Source organism: Ciona robusta, chromosome 3 (assembly GCF_009617815.1).
Source record: "Ciona robusta chromosome 3, ASM961781v2".
In the NCBI taxonomy this organism is placed as follows: domain Eukaryota; kingdom Metazoa; phylum Chordata; class Ascidiacea; order Phlebobranchia; family Cionidae; genus Ciona; species Ciona robusta.
The window spans coordinates 5,682,889-5,697,177 of record NC_143237.1 but is presented as its reverse complement, the minus strand read 5'-3'; the positions used below and the strand labels follow the sequence as shown (position 1 = coordinate 5,697,177).

Here is a 14,289-nt window from a genome sequence, read left to right as displayed (position 1 = left end):
TGGTTTTTAGACACAAGGATACCACGTAACCCCTAAGTTCTCGTGGTTTCCTAGTAAGCAGCTGTCAAGGGCAACAAATAATTCCACTGACGAATTACGGGAGTAATTAAGCCGTCGGTGAACACGACTGTAAAGAGCAATTTTCACAGAGAGCGTTTACTCAGACAAAGAAGATATTGACGGTACGTATTAAGTCTGTCGTAAACTTGTCAGCTTCATTTTATTACAGGTCCTCGGGAATTCCTCTCGAGTCAAAATCTCGACGACAATCTCAATAAGAATTAGAGCGACGCTTTGTTTATTTCATATCTATTTCCGTATTTCACAACCTGGCATTTAATTAAAGCCACCGGTCACAAAGATGAATCTCTTAATATATACTGCAACCAATTTCAAGCCTATATATGCTCTCTTATATATTGTGATTTGTCTAAAAGATCTATTTACCTTTAACTTTAAACATACATATACACCTTATAGCCTACCGTTGGCATGCCATCCCATGAGTACGAGTGGAAGTTCCGATAGAATGACTTGCGTAGGATCGATAAGCTTATGAAAAATGCATGGCTCGATCGTAAGGTGCACGAAACAATGCATATTTCAAGGTGGTGCTTAGCCATTTGGAATAGCAGCTCATTTTCATATACAGCTTCATGAATAATGTAACATCCGAGCAACAACATCTGCATAACGCCAGTTGCCTAAAATAATAATCACTTGATAAAAGTTGAGACCATTCTGTTATACTACTAAACAGCATGTAGAAGATACATATATATAGGTGATTTTGCGTCAGTATGTTTTTTTATCGAGATTGTGCATATGAGGCTGGTAACAGCACAATACACATCAGCATGACTAAAGCCGTGGTGTTGGTTTAATGCCAGAGGCGTCCAATAGACAAGTATTCATGAAAACGTCCAACACAGACTATCGCAAACATACAACAGCAGTGGTGCACCCTTATAAAAATATTTTTCATTTCTAAATAGAAACACGAACTTGCAAGGTTGAACTTTCTTCCTATAATTAATTCATGCATGTGTATAGACACTACGGAAACGTGCAACCTTACGTGTTATATAAAGAATATTACCATTTGCGTGTTTTTACTTTTCATTAAATAAACAATTCTTTGTTCACTTTCGCTTAAATTGTTTCGTTCAAATAAAATGTTCTTTGTTGACTAGTTTCGGACAGTAACTTGTTTTTATATTTGACATCTTGTCATTCTAGTTAGCATTCAAAATGTCCCAACCGCAACACGGCGGGTATGCGTTGTACTTGTATATACCCATAATCCGGCTTAGAGATTCTGTTCGCGGCCTGCGTGAGCGCTTTACTCAGAATCCAACAAGAGAGCATTGAACTTTATCATCATCGGGATAAGTGTTATTATTATTGAAATTAAAACTAAACGCTCATGATCATACCAGAAGCCAATTGGTCAATTTGTAATCTCGGATTTTAATAAAAGAATCGTTGGTAAGTTTTGGCATTCTTCAAATCGCTCAACAATCGTATTTTTCGGTGAAAAGGGCGAAAAATAGGACTGTCGCCTTTTTTTCGTTTCATTTTGTTTTATTTTATTTTCTGTGATTGTGAAAATTAAACAAAACATTAGGCAGAAAACACCGTTCACAATTTTTTGTCAAAAAATACCATTTGCTTAGTTTCACACGACATCATATTTCTATGAGTTGAAAAACGAGTTAACCAAAATAAATTTGCTGCTGTTTTGGTTTTAATGCAAGATATTGAGCAATGTCAGCCACGCCATGCGGTTGTTAAGGCTGTTATTAAATTTGTTTTCAGTCGCTGCGAGCAACTGCATTTATCCGACCGGTACTCAGTTTAAATAATGGAGTTATTCGATAATTGCCTGTTACACACGATGTACATGCTGGTTATATTATGTTAGTTCCTTCTGCTAATTCCAAACAAGAGCCAGACATGGTGGAAAAAAGATTGTACATTTGTTCTTAGCCTTAAACACAAAAAAAACAATTATTTTTTTATATTTTTTGTGGTATAGATGAGAAAATAAATTACATTTTATTTTAAGCGAAAAAGCAAAGCACATGTCATGCAGATTGTAAACTAAGCTAAACTAACGATGAGTGTATCGAATTATCTTTAACCAGTTTGGTGTTGCAAATCAAAATGATGCACTTGTATGTCCTTCATTGATAAAAACCGACGCCGCCGTGTTTGTAGATCATATTTCCATTATAATTGAATGAATTTTCGGTCCGATGCAGCCAGTAATTATGTTGAAATGTAAGAGAACCTGAGACGGACATTAACTAAGCACAAGTGGAAATCAGAACACGTTTTCGTCATTTTGGTTGTGAAACTTTGATATGCCCTGAAGACCATTCATGATAGCAGGCCTTCTCCGCGTGGAAGAAACATGCGCAGGTTCGGAGCGAGAGAATGAAAAGAAACACTTCGAAAAAAGAGTGAGGATAGGAGGAGAATGGAAGAAATTAAAAGAGAGATAAGTAGAAAAAAGGGAAAGAGAAGTGGGAGTATTAGGTTCGATGAGAAGGAAAAAATACGAGTCAGGACGGAAGAGACGAAACGTCAACACCGAACCAGTTCGTCTTTGACAAACTCCGGTCCGCATTATTCCGAGTTGGAGGATGAAAGATAATTCCTTGACATCCTAACACCGGAAGATTGTGGTAGTTTGAATTTGATCTTAGAGAAAAGTTCCAAGCATCTGAAAAAACGAAGACCTTTTCATCAATTGACGAAAACTTCATATTTCGAAAGTGCTGTCGTGTTATTGCATCATATAGGTAAGTTGAGACTATATTTATTAGGCAGTATTTACTTTCTTTTGTGGGAAACTTGTTTTCCCTGGTTTAGTCGTTCGTGCATATTTTCAGGTAATCAAAAACAAACCTTGGTTGCACGGCTAACTTCGTATATCTTGTCAGTTCACGTTGAACTGCTTGCTTCGGGCTAATTAAAATAACGCGAAGCATGATTTAATGTATGCACGAGTTATGATAAAATATCCCTAGTAATATCAACTTTATGGCGTAGTTATTCCCCTGTATACAATGCTACTATACGAACCATAGTGTGGGATTTTTGAACTTGTAACAGTACTTTATACACATACGGGTATGATTACCAAAAACGATCTGACCGGTTATAGAATGGCATCTCGTTGACCCAACTAGGGAGTGTGCGGGTAATATAAAGCTGTATGGGGAATAAGTAGAGCAACATGAAACGTAAATTGTTTGTCACAACCTATATTACCGCGTATAGTTACCTATACGTTCCTCACTTTCAAATGTTTCGAATGTCGCTCGGTTCAAGTCGTGACGTCACCGAATTTCGTTGATGGTTTTATTACTGTAGAATGTTTGTTACGTCATAATGTTTACGACCACGCACCAACGCACAGGTGGAAATGCGTGAAATGTGAAATTACTCCGCTGTGAATAAAACCGTCTCGAATCGTTTACATTATCTGTGACGTAATTGGACACATCTGGCACGTAACATGATCTTGAACGGTCAAATTTGCACATAATTATAAATCCGCAAAACTCTCTTCAGCGGTTTGTTTGGAAAATCGTATGTCATATACCTATATATATACTTATTAGAAATTAGACGATACACTTCAGCTAAAGTAACATTCACCTTGGAAGCTCTTACTTCCATTTTCGGCGGTTTTGAGGCAATCAAATGAGCGAACTTATGGTTTAGTCATGCATGTTAAGAACGCCGTCGGCAACTAATGACTTCATTCATAAAAATGCGAGATTCGTTATTGACGTAACTTATAACCATATAGTCGCGTTTTAAGGACATTATACGTGGTATATACAGATATTGTTTAATAACATATAACAACACCTGTACAAATGTCCGTGAACTGTATATAAACATTCGGCTGGTATGGTGCGTAAGCTTTGATATTATTTAATATTTATATCGCTATAAATTTGTACACGTTAGACGCAAACATCAGTCAATGGAAATTTAAAACTAAATGTTATTGTTTATATATCGCATATAAACCCGAATCAAGTGTCTCGTACTTGCACTCGTCGGAATTCAGTCGTGTTGGAAACGTTCTTTTATTAGCAATTATTGGATACCCTGCTCGTACAATTATCACACTAATTAGTTCTAATTAACGCGGATGGTCGGTTTTAATGTGCCCTGTGTCTACAACCGCCTAGAACCAAGTTGAAGGTCGTACCAGCAGCGATTTCCGGTAGTATAAAAATCGGTTGAAGTGGTGAACGCCTTTAAAAAGATATAAATTGGCAAATTAGAAACGAAGCTGTATTTTACAATATAAACAGCGAATGTACATTCTGGTTTTCAGTCTAACTTTAATTATAGTTGGAAAAAGTTAAAGGGGCATACCAACCAAAAATAAAAATTTGTATATGGATAGATATGCTCAAATGTTACCTAAACGTACCATTAAAGTTTGCCAAAACGATACGGCTTCTAAAAAAATCGCGTTAAAAAAATCCGCGGAAAAAAAAATCGGCTGTTTCGACAATGCATGGGATTTCCCATAAGAAAAATATCACTCAACTTCGATCGTTTCTCGAAAAATTATTTTCTCGAAAAAAAAAAATTTTTTAATCGAAAATTAAAACATAATAAAGTCTATGTTTTACAATTTTTTTATATAGTTTTGAAGAAGAAGCATTCATATACCGAATCAGAAGTAAAATTTGAATTTTCTTTAGTATTTTAGAAACTAGAAACGATCAAAGTTGAGTGAATTTTTTTCTTATGGGAAATCCCGCATTGCGCAAAGGCCAATTTTTTTTTACTCCAGCGGTCGAATTTGCGGTTTTTAAACTCATTTTTTTCAAAAGCTGTTTTGTATTTTAAAACTTTGATGGTACCTTTAGATCTCATTTGAGCATATCTATCAATACACAAATTTTTATTTTTCGTTGGTATGCCCCCTTTAAATCTTGAACAATAAATTTATTGATTAAATAAGCCATCGTTCCACATTTATGCTAGCAGAACCTCTATATTTAGTTAGATTATAAAAGTGTAACTGCTGATGCATTCGTAAATATTTTCATTGTAAAATTTCTAGCTGTTTTCTAAACACAACTAATTGAAACTATAATCGGTGCGGCGTTCGTTATTTTAAAAATGATATGGACGCACTCAACCAATCTGTAATTCATTACATTTACCTCAATAAGGTATATTTGTACAACAATTATACAAATAAAATTAAGTTCCCTTTAGCATTAAAATGTTATACATGCATATACATGCTTGTACATTTGAATTGTAGCTAAAATTATAATTATAGATGTTACCCAGTTTTGACTGATGTATTTTCAAACGCTATTATGTGCACGAAGTACTTGCGTAACCGCATGTAACTTCATCAAGGTGTATCTTTGTTTTGTTTGATAATTGCGCGTTTATAACGTGTTTTGATTTTAACAACTGCCTTTGAAAGTTTTAATGATTATTTTCCAAACATGGCAAAATGGTTATCTGAATAACACATCTATAGTCAAACATGAATCATTCATACAAAAGCCCGTTTACCTGACTGACACTTAAATATTTGTCTTGGCTTTGGGAAACTTAAAACAGTAGTTCTTTAATGGTTTAATTTTGGACGGTGTATGTTATCCTGCTTACTAAAGGATAATCAAAGTACCGAACCTTAAAAAAATTCGCTAACTTGTCCTGTTTTAATGACAATCACCCGCCAGCATACGTATTTAAAGAACTTTACTCAGCCTAAAAGTTTCAATTTAAGTGAAATGACGTATGTAATGGGCGTCCGTTTTCTTACTTAAATAAAGAATTTGATTTTAAACAAAATCATGTCTGGGCGTACCCGGAAAATATTTTATTAATCCATCCCACGCGGGCTGCATGAGGTGTTGGGCATGTAAGCGGATTAAATCTACGTGTAAGATGTCTATCTACTGCTTATAGTCAGGCTATAGGTGTTTCGGATGTATAGATCAAAATATTGCATCATCTGCACTTAAAGTAAGATAAACTGTATCGTTGTATAGACTTTATAAGAGCAACATTTATATCGAGCATAATTATAGGGAATAAAAAGTGGACACGTAACCCATAACTTCAATTTTTAAATAAGCGCTTGTTTGGAGACTTGCATTTATCTAAAGACTAGAAAAGCCCAAGTAAGTTGCAAGGCTTAAAAGTCGCGTACTTTAACAAATTATGCTTTTAATAGAATTAAAGTAAATGGTTTTTATCTGACTATTGTTTTATAACTAAAAGTATAAAACCCCGAATGTTAAATACAAAACGAATCGTAATAGTTTAATAATTAGTAAACTTAAAAAGATTTTTTCCAAACGCACTGAAATCCAATTTTATATCAATTAAGGGCGGAACTGTACAGGCTTGGGTTAATATTATTATGTTTAAACTTTTAAAACGGTATCGGTTCTAATTCGAGCAGTAATAGCTACATGTGCTTGGTATGCCACGACGCGGTGTGAATATAATTGCGCTGGTCGACTCTGTGGACAGAGGGCGACCGTTGTCGCTATTTTAATTGGCTGTGAACTTGCAGAACCGGTGGGTTATGCGCGGTCAGGACATCCGTACAGTACGTGGTGGCTTGGTGGGATGCTGCATGCTGGTATTGCGTGGTGTATAGGTTCGCATGAGAAACGAAATAAAAATTGAAGTAGCATACTTTTTAAAATTATATTTTTGTCAAAGATTTTGATAGATATATTAGCTGTGAATATCAAGCTGGCTAGTACAAGGGAATATTTTCAATGCCTTTTGTTATAAAGTTGAAAACACGCCAGTTTAGCCCTTCGTACGGAACACCTGCGTTCTTTTGTCTCGCGCTTGAAATTTTCGAAGAAATCCTTTAGTGTTCAAAGTGAAATAATTAGTTTAATTATGACAGCCACCTACGCTGTGTTGTTTCAGATGTTAAATGGACACGCATGAGTCACGTTTAATTATAAGGTGATCACGCACCGAACGCATGCGCCTGAACGTATAACCTTCTGATTGGTTATGCGACAGACAATGCGGTTTATTACGTAGAGTTCTAACACGCCGACTATTTCTCACAAAACCTGTTTTGTTCGAAGTCATGTTCATTTTTAAAATTTTATTTTATTTGGTCTAATGGTAATAAACAAAAAAAATATCTCAAAATGTATTAAACATTGGTGTATTATTTACGACTATAGGTAATAGTTTAAATATAAGCTGCGTTTACTTTTAAACATCCTATAGTTAACTGAATTATTTTTTCCACTTTTACAAGTATTAGGAATTTAGAATAACCGAAACTTCAACATATTGTAACAAGTGGGGTTCAATACAGGTCAAGTTCAAAAAAATTCATTCTATAAAAATATTAAATAAAAGACCTGCAAATATTCTCGCCTTAATGTTGAACCCTGCTAAACTATAGAAGCTTAACTATGACCTGTACTTATTTGTTTTTGTTGTTACCAAATCAATTAACGCATTAACGCATTAACGCATTGACAGTCGTATCCCACCCTTTGGCAAAATCACTGATTAAACAAGCACCTTTTTTCAAGTGGTTTTGTTGCGCTACTATCAGAAATAGGACACTGCGTGTGATATGAAGTTAAACTTGTGTGGTATGATTGAATTCGGTTTGGTTTGTGTTTCCAGTTATTCCTCACCTACTGAATATATAGTTGGGTGGGAGGAGATGGGACACCTTTACCACATAATAACGAAATTTAAACAATTCACAGCGGCATATGGGAGTCGTGAGGATATAGTTTTATAATTCTTTGCATGTTATTTGCTTACGAGTAAACAGGACCAAAAATAGAGGTAAAAGGTGAACCACCTTCCTCCACCCTACTGTATAGTTTTAACATTGTAAAATTGAATTTAAAAATGGTTAGAATGCTGTGGATTTGCGGCCGGTTCATGGTTAACTTTTTGTTTAGTTTTTCATCTTCTGAACTTTGTTTACATATATACATGTTTCACAATTGTTTAGGGAAAGTGAATGTAACTGACCACCAGTGTTTTGCGTGATCTGTGAGAACACATTCTAACATGGTCCAAACACTACAATTAGCTTTCTTTATCTCACAACTACGACATTTTTTGCAAACTCTCTCCGGAGAAGAACCCTTTGTACGCGGTAATCGGTTGTTTGTTTATTGCTCTTTTATGCGCGAAAGCAATTCGCACGACGAAATTTTAAGAGCCGCCGGGACAAACACGAAAGGAAAGAAAAGTACTTGAATGGCTTCTGTGGTGTCGTGAGAACGTAAGAGATCTTTCGGTAGATGCCTTTAGTACAACAGCATGGTACAGGCTGCTATTAGTGGTTTTTGAGTAACCAGACAAAATAAATTGCAGACATATGTGTCGAACCCAGAGTGATTTCAAGTTCCATATAGAGTATAGAAGGGATTTATGGCGCCTTTAGTGATAGATATACAATGTCAAAACTCGACACGGGCTAGCGCTAATAAGCAGTACATTTTGAGCCTAGAGCGATGCATGACTATTCGATTTTCTGAATCAACGTATCGCGCTCGAACCAGAAACAAAATGGATATAATTCCTTGTTGATAAAAAACTACGGATCGAAAATACAATTTGTTTACACTGCCAATGTAAATTTAAAAACCAGTCATGTCTAAAAGCCACCCTAAGAACGAATTAGGTAAAATTTGTGAAAGATAATACCTAAAATATACCTAGTTTATTGGTAAAATTAAAGTCGCACAATTTGCACTATAGAAAGATCGTATTCAAATTCAAAGTACAAGATTAAAATTGAACAGTTAACCTTAAAAAAAAAAGTAAGAACCTTACGACTACACTACTTGCACTAAAGAAACTAAAATGACAGACGCAAATTTTCTCTAAACAAAAACGAAAGAATGTTGATTGCAATTAAAATGGAACGCATGAGGCGCGTATGCTGCTTTCAACACGCCTTAAAACAGCAGTACAACGCATGGTCGATTTTTATTATAACGCAATTTTTAATATAGTTATTGTCGGGGTGTAATAATTAAAACTTTTATGTGAACTCTTTTTAAACTATTATTTCACATACATGCATATCATACAGGCTTAATTTTCTACCAACGTAAATTTATTTTTTTAAATGAAATCGGATTTTCTTCATAAGTTAAGTTCGTCTGCCTTCGATTGACATGTAATTATTCGGATGCCGCGATTCTTTGACGTCACCGTAGTGACGTAGTTCGGACGTTCGATTAGACTTCTGTCTCGAATTGTTGCGATAAACAATATTTATTATTAATCTTGTGAACATTATTGTGATTAATACTTAAATGCTGATGTATCCACCATTTATATATAGTTTATTATTATATAACCAGGACCTTTAACGTTTTAGGTTTGTATTTAACATAGGTGGTTCATTGACAACATTTATTAATAACTTTTATAAGTTCTAATTTATTTTGCCGACTTTGTGACGATTTTTGTAAAATCTACAGATAATATACAGTACTAAACATAAATTATAATGTAAATTTTTTAACCAATTTTCATTATACTATTTCTGTAATCATGATGCCAGATATCGGCTGGCCTATTAATGTCATGATAATCGTGACTTTTCAGGTAACAAACCCCGTCATAGTTGTAAACAAATAATTACAACCAATTTCTAATTGGGTAATCGAAGCTGGCACTGACCACGTGGGCCGCGCCGAAAATTAAAATAATCGTTACAGCGCGTAGTTGGTAGTTATGTATTACGTACAATCGCCTGTTTGCGAAATCCATGTAATTACACCGGTGGTCTGACCCGTTTAGTGAATACAGAGAACACTCTGAATGTTTAATGCGTAGGCTTTAAACGTGCAATTAAAACGACGTGTCCATTGCTCGAAAAAATCCATTTTGTTTCACTGAAACGGCGTTGCTATAACTCATCTTGTTTAAAAATATCAACACACTGTAGAAAGAAGTCGGCTTCTTCATGACCGCTCGTCTTGCCCAGGGCGGCACAGGCGGAGAAAATTCCGTCGTTCGACGTTGCTGGGTCGTAAAGCGGGTGCTTGCGTCACCGCCGTCTCGAGGTTTATTAGCCGAGCTTATTTTATGTTTATCCCCACGAAAACCAGCCGTACTTGTTGCGTTGAGTTGCCTGTGCAGGTATAACTTAAGTAGGTTGTATTCGTAGAAAGGTTTAATGCAGGAAAGAGTTTAGAAATCTTAGACATTATATAGTATAAATATAGTAAGAAATCTGGGACCGTCACCGCAACAAATTATTATTTGGTGTTTAAGCCAGGCGACGATACTTGTAAAATGTAGTTGTAGACGTGTAATTTTCGTTATCGTAAGCTTTACTGTAGAATTATACAAGTTGCCAATATTTGATATGTTTACCACGATAAGGGAACGAATAGCTCTGGTTTTGCTTTAGGCGCTTACATCGTTTGAGACAAATTAAGTTGGACCCTAACATGCATTACAGGTTTTAAAATATCCGACTTTCACCGTAACTAATACAATAAAGCGTGCGAAATTGTAAATTGCGCTTATATAACCTCGCAAAGATTAAAATGTAACTGTATATCCACGCTCTAACATTATGACGATAAGTCGTATTTAATCCGGATTTGCGAGTACATGGCGTACATCTGCTGACAAAACAATTGCTGCTTGTTCTAATTTGACGATGTCACGATTACATAATTTGCGCAGTTGCAAATGCATGTCAATGTAATTATTTTTAATTATATTTTAGTGCAGCCTTATACAATAGGCAGACTTCATTGTTTAACAACCTTATTTTTATTTTGCAGATAGCTAACAGAAAGTAAACAAGATAGTCACGTGATAGGCTATTCCGCAAGGAGTGCTAAAGAACCACGAAGACATCCGTTGAACTTTGACTGGAATGTTCTGCATTGACACTGTAACTTTAACTATAACCAAACAAACCGAAGTTTTCCACTCTTGTATACTTACTGATAAACTTTTCTACAAGCGATGAGCTTAAAGAGCGTACGAAAAGCCGTGCGCAGCTTTCTTGGCGTGAAAAAGAAGCCGACTGAAGCAAAGACGTCAAACACTCTCCCAGTATCCTCTACTTCCAACCTCCGTGAGAACAGGAGACGATTCGGGAGTGAGAGCTTTCTTGCTGAGCCACAGCAACGGGGCAGTCAGAGGTCACTTCCTCGCAGATCCCACTCCAGTGTGGAGGGTTTCAGACCGTCTACGTTGCCACGGGCAACGAGGGAGAGGATTGAAGAATGGAACAGGAATGCGTGTCCTGAAAACGCAAGCAGCCGGGAAGGCTCCATAGGACGAAGGACAGTTTCTGGATCTTCAAGAAGATCAGGATCAATGCTCCGATCTTCGCAATCAATGAGCGCGTTTGATTCCCGGTACAGATCCGGAAGAGTAGATGCGGATCAGTGGCAGGATGAACTTCCAGTGAATCCGAGGGATTCAAAACGGAACTCTGGTTCGTTTTTGTACATAAATGAGGGAATCACGGACAGTGGTAGTATTGACCAAGTTTCTTCGACTCGTAGTCTTCCTTCCCCAGCGCCCTTAAACCGGGAAGTGTTGAGGCGTGATGCAAGGTCTCTTCCAATGAGAGGTTCTTCTTTCTCAACCTCCAGACCGAACGATCCCAGGAGTCGTACCATCAGTCACACGTCCATGGCAAGCGAACGGCTCGTAAGCTGCATGGAGAAGCTTGAGAAAATGAGCCGGCAGCTGAACGAGGCCACCAAAACATCAAAAAGTATAGAACAATTCCGACAAGTCTCGGAGACGCTCGGACCAGCAGTATTACCCCGATCCCACTCTCAGGTAAGAAACGACATTTTAATCTAAATGTAATAAGACTTAATTGTGCTAATAATTTGTTTTCTAAAGTTTAAAATGTTTTGATGGCTATATATCGGCCGTTATGTAATTTATATGGAATATAAACGAGTTATGTTAGTTCAACGACTTCTGTATTATCAAAACCGCCATATTTAAACAGTATTTTTATTAACCAGGAATGTTTACCATCCACCGAATCAAAGAAGCCGCAACCAAAGCGAGAAACTCTTCCCCCGTCATTCCCATCTGTGATAACCCGAGGAGAAGTTCCCGAAACGGAGACTTTGGGTTCAAGCAACAAAATCAACCCCCCTTCCCGCCCAAGGGGTTCGAACACTTTACCTTCAAGAAGGCCCCCTGTTGACTGGAACTTTGATGCCAGAAATCCGCGCTTAGTCGACAAACATCAGCAGCATTTGCGCTCAGACAGTTTGAGCAGCGGTTACTCCAGCGCCAGCGGGGGAAGCCCGAGTTCTAGGAATCGGCCGAGCCGTGACGAGGACGAAAGGTCAATGATGTCGGTTGAAGGGTCGTTCTCAAGTCAAGGTTACCCTCGGCAGACGTTAACGTACCCATCAGAACCTCATTACCAGGATGAAGGGGTCTATGGATACGGTTCGTACGGTTATCCATCTTCCAGCATATATGAAGACGAGATGCAGCAACAAAATGGATGGTTCTATCTTCCCGCCCACCAGCAGGCCAAAGCATATCCGTATTATCCAACAGGCGAAATGAATCATTTCCAAAACTTTCACCAAAGCCAGCAATACCCTCAAATAACACCTTATCCAATGCAATATCCTATTCAATACCCAGCAATGGATCTGTCAAGGCTTGCGCCCCAACCTTACCCACTGCAACATTACCCAGCAGTCGACTACAATGGGCAATGGGGGTCTCATAAATACGGTGGACTCAGTGATAGTTTTCTGGACCCGGCTGCTCCCGAGTCTCCGTTAGCTGCTGCGATATCAAGCACTCGCGTTCCGTCTCAAGACTTCTCCTACGAAGGGTCAGACAGCGCAAAGTCAGACTGGAAGAAATACGGATCGTTTCGGTATCGTAACGGCGAAAAAACCGTCCTGCCAAGCGACTCACGTCGAAGGAAAACCGTTCGATTCTCGCAGACTGTTAAACAGAGAATCGAGACGGATGCAAGTGAGATGAAAGACTCGACCTCAATGATGAAGGGATCGCACGAAGAAGAGGAAGAAGAACAATACGATGCTCCCACAGCTTGGAAGACTGCTGTATCTGATGGTGCAGTAGCAGAATGCAGCAGAAACTCTCTTGCAGAACCGATATATGAATTCCCATCAGGTCATATAGAAAACTCGTGTATGTGTTCTGATTGTATATTAGCCAGGCAAAGTTGCCAGTTGCAGGCTACGACGTCGTACGCCTATTATTGATTCGTAAAATCTTGGTGCGTTTGTGAGGTGTGCCGTACAGCTGATGCATTAAAAGTCAATAGCGCATTTAGTAGACTTTTGCTTAAGGCAAAGCGTTCAAATCCAATTCCGCATATCGTTTGTGGTATTGTGTATTCCCTAAACACAAAATAGCATCAACGCCCTTGAGCGATATCCAAATTCTAGCACACATACGTTTCATTGTAATCGTCTATACTGCTGTATTTGTTATTCAAAACTGTCGTTATTTAATTTTGTCGCTTCGCATTATTTAATCCTTGTTTCATGCGCAATTTTCATAGCACTTGCTAAAAGAGATTATATATCTTTCTATATCACCGTGCAATGTGTTGTCGTTTGTTGTTGACTCTAAAATCCAAAAACGTGAAGTGGTTTCTTCCGTAATTGAACTATATCGCCCACGTTGTAATAACCCTTACTAACCCATCTGATTATCATAGCTTCTCGCTCTTCCGTTGTACCAGCACCTAATTATGACGAAAGGAACTCTCAAAATAAAACAGGACTGTGTCATACGTTTCTGGTTCTTATTGCCACGGCCATGCGTTGTCCTGTAGTTAGGTTCCGCGAACCGGTATACGGTCACCTTGAGTCTATTTCGAACTGTAATTAAAGTAAGGAGAAGTTGCTCGAAACAGCGCGTCATTCAATGCGCGTTACGACGCTCAGTCCAGAGAACGTGCGTTATAATCGGACCACACGGCAACCTGAATCAGATAAGGGTCAGTTATTTTGTGAACGAATTGTGGTCGAAATTCTACAGCCTGTTATTGATCTGAATAATCTGTACAAGTTTTATTCATCAAAACCTATATGATACGTGACTAAACCAGATACTTGTCCCTGGTGCCATACACTTCGTGCAACGAGCATGGTCGTCGTCCGTGTGTCCTTGGGCAAAGCACTTAATAATAATAATAACGTAATAGTTCCAATCCAGTGGCCACTAACGGTTTCAAATTTGGCAGAAATACAGAAAAATTACCCA

General features: G+C 37.7%; 1 protein-coding gene across 1 annotated transcript; it reads left to right on the top strand.

Annotated features, from left to right (window-relative positions):
• The first annotated feature begins 2,566 nt into the window (after positions 1–2,566).
• Positions 2,567–13,816, top strand: LOC149738523 (uncharacterized). Its single transcript, XM_089875088.1, has 3 exons — positions 2,567–2,807; positions 10,830–11,847; positions 12,042–13,816. The coding sequence occupies exons 2-3, from the start codon at positions 11,017–11,019 to the stop codon at positions 13,278–13,280; spliced, it is 2,070 nt and encodes a 689-aa protein (XP_089731214.1). The 5' UTR covers positions 2,567–2,807; positions 10,830–11,016; the 3' UTR covers positions 13,281–13,816.
• The last annotated feature ends 473 nt before the right edge of the window (positions 13,817–14,289 follow it).